The following is a 19,293-nucleotide window of genomic DNA, read 5'->3' on the forward strand; positions in this document are numbered from 1 at the left end:
ATCCGATGTGTCACTAACCCTTGGGATAAATTGTTGTGGCCAAGTCATATTTCTAAATGATCTGACCTGCCCCAATGCAAAGGTTGGCCTCCACCACAACATCAAACTGCAACAGAAACCAGATAATTTTTTTGTCTTCTTTCTGTTGCTTGCCCAATGAATGTGGAATTACCGAGGGGTAAATTACGTGGCCAATCCGCTCCATACGCTGTAATCTAGAAGAACTAGACTGATCCCAAGACTAATGAGAGGATAGGTCATTAGTCGTTTATCGACGGTGGTACAACAACCCACAAACCTACCAGTCAGTGCTTGGAGGCCAGATTTTTAGTCCTGCCACATGGTTTCAATTGGTTTAAGGTCTGGACCATTGTAAATCCTTGATTCTTTCCTTTTTCAGCCATTTTGCAGTAGCATTGACTGCTGTGCTGAGCATTGTCCTGGTGTATGGCTCTTATCTAACTTTCCGCCAGGATACTTGGCCTCAGATTTGACTATAAAATATTTTGTTATTCAGAGGAGTCAATGGTTGACTCAATGGGGCAGATTTGCTTACCCGGTCCATTCGCGATCCAGCGGCGGGTTCTCCGACGCTGATTCGGGTCTTATGGCGATTCACTAAGGTAGTGCGCCCGATGTCCACCAGGTGTCGCTGCTGCGCCGTAGTCCGTCGGAATTCACTGAAGTTCACAATCCTATTCCTGTTGCAGGTAAGTGCGTGTCGAGCAACACAATTTTTTTTTTTTTTTTTAAATACGGCGCTTTTTTTCGAATCCGTCAGGTTTTCCGACGGCCACGCCCCCGATTTCCGTTGCGTGCATGCCAGCGCCGATGCGCCATTATCCAATCGCGTGCGCCAAAAACCCGGGGCAATTTGGCGCAAAACGGTAATATTCGGGAAACCTGACGGAAAAATGTCATGCGGGGCCTTAGTAAATGAGCCCCAATGACTGCAATGTGCCCAAGCTCTTTGTCTGCAAAACAAGGCCAATTTATCACCCATCTACCATCATGGCGGTCGGTATGAGCATTTTGCGTGGATGTGTTTTGACCCAACTGGTTGCGATGGTAGCCAGGAGGACACGGACAGCCATAGAGGGTTGCCCCAGGGCCAAGATGAGATTGTGAGATCTACCGATCCTCAAAACCTGTGTTCGCTGGGGGGAACATTGAACTTAGGGGGGCTGAAGCTGGCAGCTGGAGTAATCTCCTGATGCTCCCTCCAGTAGTGGTCCTTAACCAGTATTATGTGAGGAGGTCCTAGAGGTTGTGTGATGGTGCCTTTGGTACCACAGGGGTACAGGGTTTGCTATTAGAAAGCAGGCACTCAAGTTCACAAAATCAACCACTAGATTGATGAAATGGTACAGAGATGGCAGCTGGCATGAGTTTTCGGCACCACACGGTGGAGTCGGCACATCTGGCAGTAGACTCCATTTTCCACTCAGAACTTTGCTGAAGACACTGCACCAGTCTGCCGGAGGCCCAGATGACTGAGGCTACAGAAGCCAATACCCGGTCAATATCCTCGCAAGCTCGGGCTAATGTTCTTCTATCTAGAATGTTCTACAGAACATTGGTGAATATATTATATTAAAAAAATATTAAAATATTACAACACATTAATAACATTATTTTATTGAAAAACGCTATAGGCCTATAGAGTCTTAGATGTGGCTCTAATGTTTTTGAGCATTGCACAGTCTGAACTTGGGTGAATTTGCCGGGACTTTTACTACTGGGAAGTTTATTATCTTGAAAGTTTTCTGCTCGTGAGTTTTTATCTTTATCACTGTAGAATGATGGATTTTCAGAGCGTTTGGCACTGTTCCATAAGTGAAAATGTATGGCTCATGTTATTTGTACTCGCTGAGCTTTGAGATGAACACACGGTTCTCTATTGATAATTTTGAGGTGGTGCTTTATGTTTTAAAGGGAGCCTTCCATTCCACCCAAAAAAAAAATATTTCCTTTCCATGACTGCAATGTTAAAAAATCAGTTTGTAAACTTATATGAAACTCACCTGAGAGGAGGCCAATGATATTAATGAGGTCCTGCATATGAAATGTTACTTGCACTGCCCCGCCTCCTTGTTCCTGATTTAAGTCTCACTGCTAGGACATGCTGCTGTATGGAACTAGTACTTAGAGAGTGTCTGCCAATTTTCAACTTCAGACATATACAGCTTTGTAGGAAATACTGGGGCACATTTACTTACCCGTCCTGCGCAATCCCCGAAAGTGCATTGTCCGACCGGAATGCCCTGTGCTGCGATTCACTAAGATCGTGCACCCGATATCCTGCATGTGTCGCTTCCCCGCTCAGGTCCGCTGGAGTTCACTTTCTTCTTCCTGGTGCATGTAAGTGCATTGTCTGTGTATAATGTGCTGTGCGGGGAGTCACTAAGATCGTGCGCCCGATATCCTGCATGTGTCACTTCCCCGCTCAGGTCCCGCCGGAGTTCACCTTCTTCTTCCCGGTGCATGTAAGTGCATTGTCTTGCGACACAAATTGAATTTTAAATCCTGCGCTTAGTCTGAATCAGTCGGATCGTCCGACGGCCCGACCCCTGATTTCTGTTGCATGAAAGCCGCAGCAGCTGCACCACAATCCAATCGCGTGCGACACAATCCCCAGTGAAATACCTGTCACAGCGGCGCAAATCCTGAAAACGTATGAAAATCCGGCGAAAGTGAGGCTGCGGACCCTTAATAAATAAGCCTCACTGTGTCAAATGTGCATTTCACACATTGCCTTGTTGGAACGCTGAGAGAGCGCTCTGTTACATCATTCAGCACTTCATGTCACGTGACCAGGGTGATGTCAACTAGGGTCCTTTAGCTTTGAAACTTTTCATAATCTATGTCATGCATGTATCTGATCACATGAAATCACAGCATGCCTCCGTGGATGATGGGGAGAACTAGAAGACCATGGAGGCTGCTGTTATTTCATGTGATTAGATGTATACATGGGGTAGATTTTTTAAATGTTAGAAGGTAAAGGACCTTAGATGACATCACCCTGATAGGAGGGGGATAGCCAAAAAGGGCATCCCCCTCTGATACCAGGTAGGATTTTGTAAAGTTGATTTTATGAGGATGTGAGGGAAACTAATTTTAGCTAATATAAGGGTGGTATTTATTTAATAGGAACAGGTTAATATTGGAACCTGTCATTAGCTGTATTTGAGAAAAATGGTAGGACTTTAAATGGCATCTACCACCAGGATGATGGACTGTATTCAAATGAGCCTGAGGAGCTCCAGGCTCCATTAACACCTATGGAGCCTGGAGCCCCTCAGGCTCATTTGCATACAGTCTTTCATCCTGGTGGTAGATGTCCTTGATATTAGGCATGGTGCTTTAAGTTGTATTCGATGTATCAATAACAGGCGAACAGTCTTCAGTATTTCCTGTAAGTTTTGGGCTTCCATGGTGACACATAGGAGGAGGGTCCTGCATTGGAGCTGTAAACACAAAACGGTTGGACATTTTTAATCGCCTCTAATTACAAAGTTGCTTCTTTTTACATGTTGACTGCATGGAGACGCAGAAGACGCTGTTTCTTTCCATCCCAACTTTTTCTTTGTTTATAGAATTAACTTTTCGATGAACTCTCGCAATCTTGCCGGTAAACAAGCTCCGACGTCCCCCGCTGATGAACTGCGAGATGATCTAACATGCTTAGAGCAAAGATCATTGCCTTTTTGTTTCCAGAGATTGCATCTTAATGAAATCTTCCCGTACCCCCCGCCCCCCCCCCCCTCCACCTCTAACAACAAACAAGGTGAATTAAATCCAATAATTTAGCAAATTCCTATTTCGGAATAGACATTTTTTTTTCCCGGTAATAATCAGATTTTTGCTCGGTGCCTCAGCATTGCCCGTCCCGGGTGCTATATATCTGCTAGCGCTTAGTCATGGTGTTCATTAGTGCCGGGCGCCATGTAACAAGGGAGTGTCGTGCAATTTTTTGCCGTTCCTCGCGCAGAAATAGGATGCACTTCATCTGAACCCTATAAATTATTTGGCTTCGTCAGTTCCAGTCCATCTGAGTCGTCGGATTTTTTTTTTCGTCGCGCCACCTCAGCTGGTTAATTATAATACTTCCTAATATGAAGCATGTTCTGCCATAAAGGGTTTCTAGTAGTATTTGATAGAGTTCTCGCCCCAGGCGGTGGGGGCGGAGGGCACGACGTTCTATATAATGGCGTTTCTTAAATTGGAATATTTTGCGTCCCGTTCCTGAAAGGTGACAGTCATAAAGAGGATTGATGGAGCCCGGTCCGGCGCATCTTGTATTCACCTCGGAGATATAATTGTCCGTTCAGGCTGATGTCCTTTATGGGGAATTTAGTCTATTTATATGGGTTTCTCCACCATAATAATTCTATATTGCTGTAAATACACAGTCATGGCCTAAAAGGGGATGTCCATATGTCCTATTGGGAACTGGGGAACCCCTTTACGCAAGAGTAATCATCATCATTCTAAATCCGTTATTTTCTTGCGGCTCATGATCTAGGACTGAGACAATGGGCCAGATTTACTTACCCGGTCCTTTCACGATCCCCGATCCAGGTGGTCCGGCGAAGATGAAGTCCGGCGCGATTCACGTAGCTCGTGCGCCCGAGATCCTGCATGTGTCGCTTCTACGCTGAGGTCTGTAAGTGCGTGTCTTGCGACACAATTTGAATTTTAAATCCCTAGCGTAGTCAGAATCCGTCTGGTCGTCTGACAGTCTTGCCACCTGATTTGTGTTGCATGAAAGTCGGCGCGATTGCTCCAAAATCCGATCGCGTGCGCCAAAAACCCCCTGTTAAATGCAGAAACTCGACGGAAATGCGGTCCGCGGACCCTTATTAAATGAGCCCAAATGTCCTTTGGCAGATGAATCCAGAATGGAGACCAAACCCCTGATACCAAGTATCCAACACAGTGGTAGAGGGGGATGATTTGGCCTTATTATGCAGCCACAGGAGGAGGACAACTTGCAGTCAGTGAGTAGACCATGGAGCCATCTGTATACCAAAGCATACATGGAGTGTTAAAGGGGTTGTCTGAGAATAACATTATTTTATATAAATGCTTAGGGGCAGGGTTATAAAAACAATAAACCCCTCTCCACAATCCCGTCACTACCATTCTGTGTATACAGAGGCTGGCATTGCCATCCGAGCACAGCCGCTCTGGTGTGGTTGGGGAGACCGAGCAGTGGCTGAACGGGAGTGTCGGAGTAGGTGTGTATGAGACACTCCCTTTATAATGAGGGTAGGATTATTGATAATGAATAAAGATATCAAAACTACAAAGCAGCATCCATGAAGCTAAAATGTGACCTACCACCACGGGCTTCCCCATCCATTACCCAGGGGCTTATCTTACAGACCCCTCAGGGGTTTCCCACAGTACATCAGCCTCTCCCTCCATATTTCTTGCACACACAACCTGCTGGAGACCTGCCAGGCTTTAGGTAAGCCCTCCGGTCCCCATACCAAGCACCGTGACATCAGCACGCCCTACAACACCACCAGCCACTCCGGTATTCTTGGCCCCGTCTGCCTCCAGGTCCACAAGAAAGGGCAAGGCCCTGGTGGGGGATGTTGCATTTGTGGGGGGAATCCGCTCCAGAATAAATTATCGCTTGTGATAAATGTTGTCTACTTGTATATTATCTTTGTCGCTGTAAAATAATTCACTTCAATTTATTCAGAGATGATCTTATAACCGTTCACACACTGATGGGCAGCAATAATTGCTTCTCCAAGATCATAGCTGATGCCCTTCCTCCATGAGGAGGAGCAGACTTGAACTTAATGTTTGGGTCCAGGTGCACCCTACTGACCCTGTCAAATTTTGCTGAATTGGTGGACGTGCAGCCAATCCGGCATAATGACGTCCCTAGCGCATGGTAGCCATGGTTAGTTGCTAGAAGCGTCAATTTTTAGAATTTGCTGCACGTCCAGAAATCCTGCAATATGTTGTGATCACGCGAGACGCACCCAAACTCCAGCCTCGAACTTAAAGTTTATGCCTCCTCATCTCTACTTACAATTTACCTAAATAATCCAGACCAGCAAACTGACTGAACTTCTGCTTTTGTAGGAGGTGGCCATACTTGCTGATGTTCAATTATTCAAAGTTATTTATTTATGGCTGCTACTTAAGCACCAGAGCAGTTAATTATTTGCACATGGATTTTCTATTTTTTGCCTATTTTTTATTAAATAATCGATGTAATAGTTATTAAATAATTCATAATAAGTAATATGTAATTTGTATAATAATCTGTCATTTGTCATCTGAGGTCACATTCACCTAGTTTTAAAACTGAGGGACAATTTTTATGTAAAAGCAGAGGATTCCAAGACCGGCACGAACCGAGTAATAATATTGGGCGGCATGTTGGCTGAGTGGGTAGCACTTCTGCCTTGCAGCGCTGGGGTCCTGGGTTCAAATCCCATCCAGGTCAACATCTGCAAAGAGTTTGTATGTTCTATCCGTGTTTGCGTGGGTTTCCTCCGTGTCCTCCGGTTTCCTCCCACACTCCAAAACATACTGGTAGGTTGTTTAGATTGTGAGCCCCATGGGGACACGGACCGATTCGACAAACTCTGTGCAGCGCTGCGTAATCTGTGTGCGCTATATAAATAAAGGAATTGTTATTATTATTTTAGTCTTTTTTTAGGATTGGGAGTTTTAGAGGCAAATCCTCAGCTCCGCTAAGTCTCATCACACAGTAGTCACCGGAAAGCTCCGTCTTGTAATTTCTCCGTGTGAAGTGGTGAAAGCGCCTCATTCACAGCTCCAGATTAGGTCACTTTCATCCCTCATGTATCCGAGGAAATGACTCCCTCATGGAAACCCTGACTCATAATTCCAGGGTCCCAGAGGAGCGGCCGCCTTGCTGCATCTGATTTTCACTTTGACTTTTTCGCTTCTCGTTTTGATTATGTTAAAAAATAATAATTGGAGAAACTTAAGACAATTTCGCAGCAAAGTAAAGAAGATGATAGAAAATGGCTGAATATCCTGGGTACATTTACTGCGGGCGAGCGGCGAGATTCCTGGAGCATGGATCAGCCGGGGGATTTTTGGCTAATGTGTAAACTGAGGTTACACAGAAGCCATGGGAGGAGATGAGGTTCTCTTAAAGCTGTACAGAGACTGCAGACTAAAATGATATTTAAAGGGGTTGTCCACTTTCAGTAAATAATTGCTATTGTTTATATAAGGAAAAGTTATACAATTTGCCAATATACTTTCTGTATCAATTCCTCACGGTTTTCTAGATCTCTGCTTGCTGTCCTGCTATAAAAGCTTCTATGTTTACTTATAGTGGACAGAAATCTGTCCACTTTAATGGGGGGTTCTCCAGCTTAGAAATCCCCTAGTAAGTACTGTATTTTTCGGACTTTAAGTCGCACAAAAAATCCTTTGATTTTCCCAGCAATCAAAGGTGCGCCTTAAAGTCCGGTGCGCCTTATATATGAACCGTACATACAGACAACAGCTGCCTTGTACTGTGCACAGGTCTGCCACCTGCTGGTCATTCTTCCTTATAATCAGGTGCGCCTTGTAATCCGGTGCGCCTTATATATGAACCTAGACGTTTTAGCAGGCATTTATTGATAGTGCGCCTTATAGTCTGAAAAATATGGTAATCTTGTTTAATAGCAGGGGATCTCCATTTAGATTCTCCTGGCCCCATTGTAGGGAGGCTACAAAGATCATCTCTCAATCATGAGGACCTATCCTGTATTATTCAGACCATAAATGGATGTGAATATCATGTAATACTTCATTCCACCTGTGGTGGAGCTGCAGGGAAACCAGACAATTACTGCCAGATTTACTCAAAGGAAATCTACCGTCAGAATCCATCCTGATAAACCAGGGACATTACTCATAGATCCAGGCACCCGGACTCTGGTAATCCTCCTTCCTTATAAAAGAAACTTTTACAATTATGCTAATTAACCAGAAGGGCTCCTTGGGGGAGTTACCAGAGTCCCCCATGTTGTAGCTTCACAGACTGTTACACTGTCTCACCCCCCCCCTTCTCCATTAGCACCCTACTTGATGTAATCTAACACAGTGGGAATGGACAAGGGGCTCAGCCTGTAACATGTAAAGCTACAGCACAGAGGGTCTCTGTTAACACTCCCAGGAGTCCTTCAGGCTCATTGGCATAATTTTAAAAGTTGAATTTAGAAGGAGGCTATTTACATCTGACCTCTGGAGTCCCAGCATGTAGTGATGCAGTTTAAAGGATTATCCCAGCAAGAGACATTGAAGGTTTAAGGCATAACGCACAGCCAGGTGCACCCTATTAGCTTTCATCGTCGGCCTCGTGGGCCTATTGTGGGGTGGTGGCCCTTCACCAATATTTAGATTCCCAATCCTGTCATTCAGGACCATTCACCATATGCTACAATACAGTTGTATTGTGGTATGTGGTACGAGTGATCAGACTCCCTTGGGTTCAAGTACCCTAGTGGGCTTATAAAAATGGTACCCCTTACTGACGCGTTCGGTGCTGGCACCCATTGGGGAAGTTAACCTGTTAAAAAGTGTTATGGTCGAACCTGACCCCGGCACCTAACTTATTATTCCATGGTCGCCGCCATCTTGGATGGCTGACCGCCGCCCCCCTTTACCGCTGACTTCAGCAGAGGCCTGGCAATCGGATGCCATGGCAGCCTACTGTCTCATTGAGATGTGTAGGCTTTGTCATGTGTAATGATCTCTAATAGCCAGCAGATGGCAGGCTATTTGAGATCAGCAAACAGTAGTATCACGGTGTATAGTATTAGCAATCAGATCCCATAGGGTTTACTGTTATTTTTTCTATTAGTACTGACTGTGCCAGTTCTTCCTACATCCGAGATATTGACATGCTTCTTTCTGTGATCCTACTCCTTGTAGGAGGCATCCATTTCTAAACTCAGCATAGTATAGGCTACTGGAACCTGTCACCAGCTAAAAAATGACTTTCCTGGTGACGGGTTCCCTTTAAGTCAAATTTCCTGTTCGGTTTTCTTTTGTGATTTTCTTAATAGGTAATTGTGGTTTCTGTTTCTGTGTTTCAGCATACAGATCTGTGTCAGTACATGGACAAATACCCCGGGGGATTGCACCCAGACAATGTAAAGGTAGGTGTCTGTACACAAAGCACTGCTCACTGTATAAGTAGGGTTAATGTATGTCCTGGGGGTCAGAGGGGTTAAGGTATTGGACTTGGTGTTACCATACATAATAATTCCTTGCAAGACCAGAAGAAGAAGCGGTGCTAATGTATAGTAGCAGTTATTTCACTCTATGCTAGTATATTAGTCCTGAAGTGATAGTATGATTTACTATAGTAGTAATAATATCACTCGCCATAGTAAGAATAATAGATTTTACATTAGTAGACATTTTGTAGCAGCAGTAAAACTATAGCATTAGATGCTATTGGAAAAGTAGTATTCACAGTGGTAGTATCATAGTACTCTACAGATTTACAGTAGTAGCAATTAGAGATGAGCGAGTATACTCGTCCGAGCTTGATGCTCGTTGGAGTATTAGCATACTCGAAACGGCTCGTTGCTCGGACGAGCATTTCGCCTGCTCAAGATCGAGCCTTTACTTAAGAAAACACAGTGAAGAACAGTGAAGAATATGAAAACAGGAAACACAGGATCATTTAAGTGAAGAACACAGTGAAGAACACATTGCAGATGTTTCCGTACATCTGCTAACTTGTCGGAAGACATGCGTGCAGAACGGTGTTCTTCACAATAGTTCTTCACATCTGCAATGTGTTCTTCACACATATTGTTCTTCACATACTATTGTGAAGAACACCGTTCAGCACGCGTGTCTTCCGACAAGTTAGCAGATGTATGGAAACATCTGCAATGTGTTCTTCAGTGAAGAAGAGATTGCAGATGTTTCCATACATCTGCTAACTTATCAGAAGACAATGACACATTTTATTGCAGAACCATGGTCCCTTTGAAAAATGCTCGAGTCTCCCGTTGACTTCAATGGGGTTCGTTATTCGAGACGAGCACTCGAGCATCGGGAAAAGTTCGTCTCGAGTAACGAGCACTCGAGCATTTTAGTGCTCGCTCATCTCTAGTAGCAATGTAATTGGGACTTTTACAGTAATAGTATCAATACATTATTCACTGTAGTAAAAATTATATATTTTGCAGTAGCATAGTAGTAATATATTTTACAATATTAGTAATAATTCTACATATTTCTGTAGTAGTACATTCTACAGCAAAGACAGTTTTAGACAAAGTGGGGCCCTGGGCAAAACTAGAAGGGGGGGGGGGGACAAAAAAAGGGTATTTTATGAACAGTCACAGTCAGTAAGAGGCTCCTTTAGCCCTGCACAATGATAACACTTTGTAGTTACACGCAGGAGTATGGGAAGGCAATATGGGGCTGTAGGAGATAGATGATAGATAGAGATAGATAGTTGCAGTAGAAGAGTGATTGGATGGATCGATAGATAGATATGAGATAGATATGAGATAGATAGATAGATAGATATGAGATAGATAGATAGATAGATATGAGATAGATAGATAGATATGAGATAGATAGATAGATAGATATGAGATAGATAGATATGAGATAGATAGATAGATAGATATGAGATAGATAGATAGATAGATAGATATTAGATAGATATGAGATAGATATGAGATAGATAGATATGAGATAGATAGATAGATAGATAGATATGAGATAGATAGATAGATAGATAGATAGATATGAGATAGATAGATAGATATGAGATAGATAGATGATAGATAGATAGATAGATACAGGCAGTCCCCGGGTTACGTACAAAATAGGGTCCGAAGGTTTGTTCTTAAGTTGAATTTGTATGCAAGTCGAAACTGTATATTTTATAATTGTAGATATATTTTTGCCTGTAATGGGACCAAGGATTATCAATAAAGCTTCATTACAGACACCTTACAGCTGAGCACTGCAGTCTGGGACTATAGTAACATCCAGAGAGCTTTACCAGAGGTCACAGGGGGCAGAGGGGTCCGTCTGTAACTATGAGTCGTCTGTAAGTCGGGTGTCCTTAAGTAAGGGACCGCCTGTAGATCTGAGATAGATATGAGATAGATAGATAGATAGATATGAGATAGATAGATAGATAGATATGAGATAGATAGATAGATAGATATGAGATAGATAGATAGATAGATAGATATTAGATAGATAGATAGATAGATAGATATGAGATAGATAGATAGATAGATAGATATTAGATAGATAGATAGATAGATAGATAGATATGAGATAGATAGATAGATAGATAGATAGATACATAGATAGATAGATAGATAGATATGAGATAGATAGATATTAGAAGATAGATATGATGATAGACAAAAAGCTATATAGATAAATGGTTAGACACACAGATATATGGATAGGGGATAGATAGACATAAGAGAAACATAGATACCGTAGAAGAGGGAGATAGATAACTACACAGATAGATTATAGATATATAGACAGGAGATAGATGATAAGCATCTTCACCCAGGCATTCAACCAAGGTCCACAAAAGTCCACATGAAGGGGGCCCCTTTAGCACAGGGGGCCCTGGGCGAAAGTCCATTTTGCCGCCGCCTAATGCCGGCCCTGAGTAGTAAGTAGAAGTAATGATTTATTTTACTGTAGAATTAATTATATGTTACAGAAGTAGTACAGTAGTGATACATTTTACAGTAGCAGTAATATTTTTTAAAGCTGTAGAAGCAATTATATATTTTACAGTAGTAATAATGATATGTTACAGTAGTAGTATAGCAGTTGTACTATTTTCTACAGCTGTAGAATTTTATATATGTTGCAGTAGTAGTATAGTAGTCATATATTTTATAGTAGTAATAATAATTATATATCTTGCAATGGTTTTGTAGAGATACAGTATTCACAATGGTAACGATTGTATATTTTACAGCAGTAGTACTTTATGGTAGCAGTAATATTAATTATATTTTGAATATTACTAATAGTAATTAACAAAAATCAGTAATAGAAATGCTAATGATGTAAATTACAATAGTAGTAATAGAGAAATGTAGTATTTTAGCAGTAGTAGTAATAATGTCATGCACAGCAGTGCTACATTAGAAGTATTAGAGTAGTAAAGTGTTAGTAGTACTGATTTGATTTACACTGATAGTAATATTACATTGTAATTTTATTAAATTGATGGTTTAGCATTAACAATATTTTACCCATAAATTATTATTTTCTTACTGATATTTTATATCCTGTGACAATTGACCTTTCGTTCCTATTAGTTATTTCCGTTTTCGCAAATTTATAGGCCAGATTTAGCGTTTTTCCATGTTTTCCAGTTTATTAGGGGTCTTTTCCGATGTCGGCAGCAGATGATAACTGGGATGAATGGGTTTGATAGTCACATAGTGGAGACAATACTGGCATGTATCCAGATGTCGGGTGGGGTTGGGGGGTGTATTAATTATGCAGTCGGCACAGCCTCTCTGTTTCATACTGAATGGGTGAATACAGTGAGCCCCTTAATAAAGCTGTCTGTCTCAATAGCGGCTGTCACATAGGATGCAATCCGCTCCAGCGCTCTCATTTCTTACCATCTATTTAAATTGAATGATATCTCGACAAGTTACTTATTTGAATCGGTTGCCCTTGTATGGGCGCATCTATCACAAGGTCGTTGTTGGGGAATAAATAGCATTTTTTAAAATCTATTTTTGGATATTTTCTTGACTTGGGATATTTATTATCACTACAGGCAGTCCCCTACTTAAGGACACCCGACTTACAGACAACCCCTAGTTAAAGACGGACCCCTCTGCCCACTGTGACCTCTGGTGAATCTCTCTGGATGTTACTATAGTCCCAGGCTGCAATGATCAGCTGTAAGGTGTCTGTAATGAAGCTTTATTGATAATCCTTGGTCCAAATACAGCAAAAAAGTTTAAACTCCAATTGTGACTGGGGCAAAAATTTTTTTTGTCTGCAGCTACAATTATAAAATATACAGTTTCGACTTACATACAATTTTAACTTAAGAACAAACCTATGGAACCTATCTTGTATGTAACCCGGGGACTGCCTGTATTGTAAAAAAAAATGTCCTTAAAGGGGTTCTCTGCCTGAATTTTTTTAAATTGAGATGTAAGTTCATAAATAAAAATACACTTACTTACCTTCTTCCTCTTCTGGTCAAGAATCCAGATAACCAGTCTTCTGGACCACTGTGACCTTTGGCCCTGTACATGATTGTACATTAAATGGAACATCATCATTCTAATTGGCAGAACTACTGTATTAAGAAAGAAGAATTTTGAATTTGAGAACCGTTTTAACAGTTGGATCATATCTGCAAACCGATTGGCTGAAGAATTAAAAAAATAAATAAATAAATGAATGAGTCAGAGAACCACTAACAGCTGATCCAACAATGCTCCCTTGCCACCCATCCAGCATAGAGGACGGAGTAGTCACAATTCCCGACCCTGCATCGGATGGCTCCTCCCTTGCCACCCATCCAGCATAGAGGACGGAGTAGTCACAATTCCCAACCCTGCATCGGACGGCTCCTCCCTTGCCACCCATCCAGCATAGAGGACGGAGTAGTCACAATTCCCGACCCTGCATCGGATGGCTCCTCCCTTGCCACCCATACAGCATAGAGGACGGAGTAGTCACAATTCCTGACCCTGCATCGGACGGCTCCTCCCTTGCCACCCATCCAGCATTGAGGACGGAGTAGTCACAATTCCCGACCCTGCATCGGATGGCTCCTCCCTTGCCACCCATCCAGCATAGAGGACGGAGTAGTCACAATTCCCAACCCTGCATCGGACGGCTCCTCCCTTGCCACCCATCCAGCATAGAGGACGGAGTAGTCACAATTCCCAACCCTGCATCGGACGGCTCCTCCCTTGCCACCCATCCAGCATAGAGGATGGAGTAGTCACAATTCCTGACCCTGCATCGGATGGCTCCTCCCTTGCCACCCATCCAGCATAGAGGACGGAGTAGTCACAATTCCCAACCCTGCATCGGACGGCTCCTCCCTTGCCACCCATCCATCATAGAGGACGGAGTAGTCACAATTCCCGACCCTGCATCGGATGGCTCCTCCCTTGCCACCCATCCATCATAGAGGATGGAGTAGTCACAATTCCCGACCCTGCATCGGACGGCTCCTCCCTTGCCACCCATCCAGCATTGAGGACGGAGTAGTCACAATTCCCGACCCTGCATCGGATGGCTCCTCCCTTGCCACCCATCCAGCATAGAGGACGGAGTAGTCACAATTCCCGACCCTGCATGGGACGGCTCCTCCCTTGCCACCCATCCAGCATAGAGGACGGAGTAGTCGCAATTCCTGACCCTGCATCGGACGGCTCCTCCCTTGCCACCCATCCAGCATAGAGGACGGAGTAGTCACAATTCCCAACCCTGCATCGGATGGCTCCTCCCTTGCCACCCATCCAGCATAGAGGACGGAGTAGTCACAATTCCCAACGCTCCATGGGACGACTCCTCCCTTGCCACCCATCCAGCATAGAGGACGGAGTAGTCACAATTCCCAACCCTGCATCGGACGGCTCCTCCCTTGCCACCCATCCATCATAGAGGATGGAGTAGTCACAATTCCCGACCCTGCATCGGATGGCTCCTCCCTTGCCACCCATCCAGCATTGAGGACGGAGTAGTCACAATTCCCGACCCTGCATCGGATGGCTCCTCCCTTGCCACCCATCTAGCATAGAGGACGGAGTAGTCACAATTCCCGACCCTGCATGGGACGGCTCCTCCCTTGCCACCCATCCAGCATAGAGGACGGAGTAGTCACAATTCCCGACCCTGCATCGGACGGCTCCTCCCTTGCCACCCATCCAGCATAGAGGACGGAGTAGTCACAATTCCCGACCCTGCATCGGGCGGCTCCTCCCTGGCCACCCATCCAGCATAGAGGACTGAGTAGTCACAATTCCCAACTCTGCATTGGTAAATGCAAATCATTCATAGCTTGTACGCCTGTTGTAAGTTTGTTTTCATCCCATAATCTACAGCAATCAGCTATAGTGTGCAGAGGAACTTGGTTGCAGGTGTTTAATTCTCCTACAGCTCCCCCGCAGGAGAAGTGATGTATTACATGATCTAGTACATGATAAGAAGGGAAGCCAGGAGGTTCAGAAGGCTACTGAATTACAGATGATCTATATAATGAATATTTTTCATTGACCCAAAGATAATTCTTCCTCATCTCACAATTCAACAGCTGGGAGCCATCATTTTATTTTTTTTATTTTTTACAAAAGAAGAATCAATAACATTCAGTTTATCTTTGTGACTGTGGAAGGTCTTTGTATGTAATCATTATTGTCTGACGATCCTCGTTACTGCTATGTAGCCGATTTACCTTTAAGGAAAAAATAAAACAGAATGTAAGAATTTTTTAAATAGAATTTTTGTTTTTTCAAAATAATTATACCGATCCGCCTCGCCCCCCCATGTCTACAGACTCCGTATAACCTGCACCAGATGACAACTGCTCTGCATATCTGTGATTTGAAATATATTCATTGCCTCATGGAAATTGTAGTCCGTCTTCTCAGAAATAATTTCAAGGGTTTTTTTTATTCACACAAGCTTACATTTTTATAATTTTTTGTAGATGTCATTTTCTTTAGCCCTTTTTATCTGTGTTCTGGTTTAGAGTTTTAGATTGAAAGTGATAGATTCATCCCAGATCAACAGTAGCTAACGCTGATGATTGGGTTAGATGGATGGAAAGATAGATATGAGATAGATGAATAGATAGATAAATAGATAGAAATTAGTGTCACGGGCAGGGCCGGATTAAAGGAGGGGCTCCTGAGGCTCTAGCCCCGGGGCCCCCACCACTTTCACTTTTTAAGGGGCCCCCACCAGTGTCCGACAGTCATCGACTCAACTCAGCTGACTGTCTCCGCGTGCGACGCGCCTTTTTCAGGCGTGCTTAAACGCCGAAACGTTGCACATGGAATAAAGCTTCACCCTTTTCTACGTACCTCGGAGTGCTGCCTCTTTCCTACAGTTAACTAGACGGACCCCGGCCAAGGGACCTACGGCTGCTGCACCCTTGCTTTCCTGTGCTGCTTTGGACTTTCCTTTTTCTAGATAGATAGATAGATATGAGATAGATAGATAGATATGAGATAGATAGATAGATAGATATTAGATAGATAATAGATAGATAATAGATAGATATGAGATAGATAGATGGATAGATAGATATGAGATAGATAGATGGATAGATAGATAGATAGATATGAGATAGATAGATAGATAGATAGATATATAGATATATATGAGATAGATAGATAGATATGAGATAGATAGATAGATATGAGATAGATAGATAGATGGATATGAGATAGATATGAGATGAGATAGATAATAGATAAATAGATAGATACAAGATAGATAGATATGAGATAAATATGAGATGGATAGATATGAAATAGATATATATGAGATAGATAGATAGATATGAGATAGATAGATATATGGATATGAGATAGATATGAGATGAGATAGATAGATAGATAGATGATAGATAAATAGATAGATAGATATGAAATAGATAGATATGAGATAGATAGATATGAGATAGATAGATAGATATGAGATAGATAGATATGAGATAGATAGATATGAGATAGATAGATATGAGATAGATATGAGATAGATAGATAGATAGATAGATATGAGATAGATAGATAGATATGAGATAGATAGATATGAGATAGATAGATAGATATGAGATAGATACATAGATATGAGATAGATAGATAGATATGAGATAGATAGATAGATAGATAGATATGAGATAGATAGATAGATAGATATGAGATAGATAGATAGATATGAGATAGATAGATAGATATGAGATAGATAGATATGAGATAGATAGATATGAGATAGATATGAGATAGATAGATAGATAGATATGAGATAGATAGATATGAGATAGATAGATAGATATGAGATAGATAGATAGATATGAGATAGATAGATAGATATGAGATAGATAGATACATAGATATGAGATAGATAATAGATAGTTAGGTGATAGATGATAACTATGAATATAGATACAATGCGGCACGTTGATAATATGCTTGCGCTACATAGATAGATATTTTTTCCCATTGATTCATTACTTTTGGTGTTAATTCCATGTTATTTAGTTAGATAAATGAATAACACTGAAGTTGCTTAAGCTGAGAATTGTGTAATTCAATGTAAGAAAAAAGAACGACACAACTTTGGTGTCAATGTTCACTATATTAGAGGATGGAGCAATGCAGGGGAGACGCACGCAGCGGCTATGGGGGACACAGGCCGTTTTGCGCAGTGTGTTATTTCTCATACTTCAGACATTGTGAGATTTCGGTGTCAGGTAAACAGTAAACATCATGCAAATAAAACCAGGTAACGTAACCAGCATGTGTATCCCTTGTACCCGCTCACACGTGCTGCCATGTTTCTAGATTGAGTCTCTCTGCCTGGTGCCAGGGATCGCGGTGCTGGGAATCTTCTTCTTTATTTGTGACTATTCAGCCGTTCACAGTCGGGGGAGCAGGCAGGTGCGCCCACGTCCAAGTAATATTACACTAAATTAAGTCACAGACGCCATAGAGAATCCATTATCCAGGATGACATTTGTTCTTGTCGTATTCCCCCATTAGACGCCGTCGTTTATGCGCTCAAGAGTCCCCTAATATTCTGTGATATCGGGTGAGCGGCAGCTGGTGGCTAAGGCGAAGTTTTAGTATTTTTGTGTTATCATATTTTATTGTATTATATGGGGTTTGAGCAAAATTTTCTATCCCATTTATTATTTTTTTTTAGCTTCTTTCTTCTCCCACAGTGAGCAGTGTCACCTGAAAGACTTCTCAGGTCTGCACCGAGCAGAAGGTGAATGATTAACTACCAAAAATCTCCATTTTGTGCAACTTATGTAAATTAATAGGGGTCACAGTCGCCAAAAAATACTGTTCAATGACAAACTCAACTCTACTACATAAACAGACTAAGAAAAGAAGTATAAAGGGAATGTACAGATCCAACCGGTGTCTGTCACCGCTCCGGGACGGCTGCTGATGACATTTGTAGGAAATCTCTTGAATGTCACTTTGCTGCCAGACCCTTCAGCACTTCGCTCACATTCCATCGGAATCTTTTCCAAATTCCTCCTGTATCCAAGAGCCCTTCACCACATTACACAAGGCTCGAGTCCTCAGCACGATGAAAAGAGGCTCCGGGTCTGAATACAGCACCTAAGACGTGCTCCTACCTCCTGCTGCTGGGAGCCCCGGGCCCCACAAAAGACCTAATTCATGTATTTATCAAAGGTTTTCCATGTAGCGGACGGCCACTTATTATATACTGGAACACTGGGACATTGTACACTGCCCATCGACGGGAAGGAGGTGTAATGATGTGGGCTGTGTCCTGGTCTAAGATGTTTTTCATATATTGGATTTAAAGGGAACCCGTCACAGAGTTTTGGGGCAGTAAACCACCTATAGGACCCCATGGACTGAGGCTTAGTGTCCCAAATAACCCAATCCTATAGGTGTCCATCGCTTGTCAAGTTACTCACTTATTCAGCTGCTGGTACTCCTTTTGAGAGATAAATGGACCCGATGTTCAGGTTTGAATGTAAGACCCGGTCAAATTTCCGGATCCGTGCCGAAACAGCCAATCTAGCACACCATGGGTATGATTGCCCAGGGTTATCCAAACTCGAAAGTTGGCTCCTTTAATCTCTACTCCTGATGCCTGAAGTGGAAAAGTATGCCCAATCTTCAGTGCGCATGCATTGGACCTGAGGTACATGCGCCATAAAAACTAAGGTGAACCACTGTATAGGTGATGAAAGCACGGAACCAAGGACATCCATACGCTCCCCCAATTGTTACTATGGGAGTGGTTATGATGGAGGGGTTGTGCAAACATTACCAAAAGTCAACAGGATACGGGATGTGACAAGACGTCCCAAGTACTCCTTGGGGCAAATCACGTGACCCAGTCTTGGCAGCTTAACACAAACTATTATGGTCTTTTACTTACCCTGGTAAAGTTTTGTGATAGCGGACGACCCCTTTACGTCACCTAAACCTGTGCAGGAAGGGAGCCAACACTTCTGTCTACCCTGGGTGGCACAAATTTTATTATAGAAAGATACAGAAAACTGTGAAATCCAGATAC

General features: G+C 42.6%; 1 protein-coding gene across 3 annotated transcripts in view; it reads left to right on the forward strand.

The window, feature by feature from the left end:
• Positions 1-19,293, forward strand: part of CDK14 (cyclin dependent kinase 14) — a 317,114-nt gene that overhangs the window by 117,486 nt on the left and 180,335 nt on the right. For all 3 annotated transcript variants that reach the window (XM_072154286.1, XM_072154287.1, XM_072154289.1), the window contains one exon: positions 9,096-9,158. In XM_072154286.1, the coding sequence (XP_072010387.1) occupies positions 9,096-9,158 (63 nt within the window). The remainder of the gene's footprint in view (positions 1-9,095; positions 9,159-19,293) is intronic.

This window comes from Engystomops pustulosus, chromosome 5, assembly GCF_040894005.1.
Source record: "Engystomops pustulosus chromosome 5, aEngPut4.maternal, whole genome shotgun sequence".
Taxonomy (NCBI): Eukaryota; Metazoa; Chordata; class Amphibia; order Anura; family Leptodactylidae; genus Engystomops; species Engystomops pustulosus.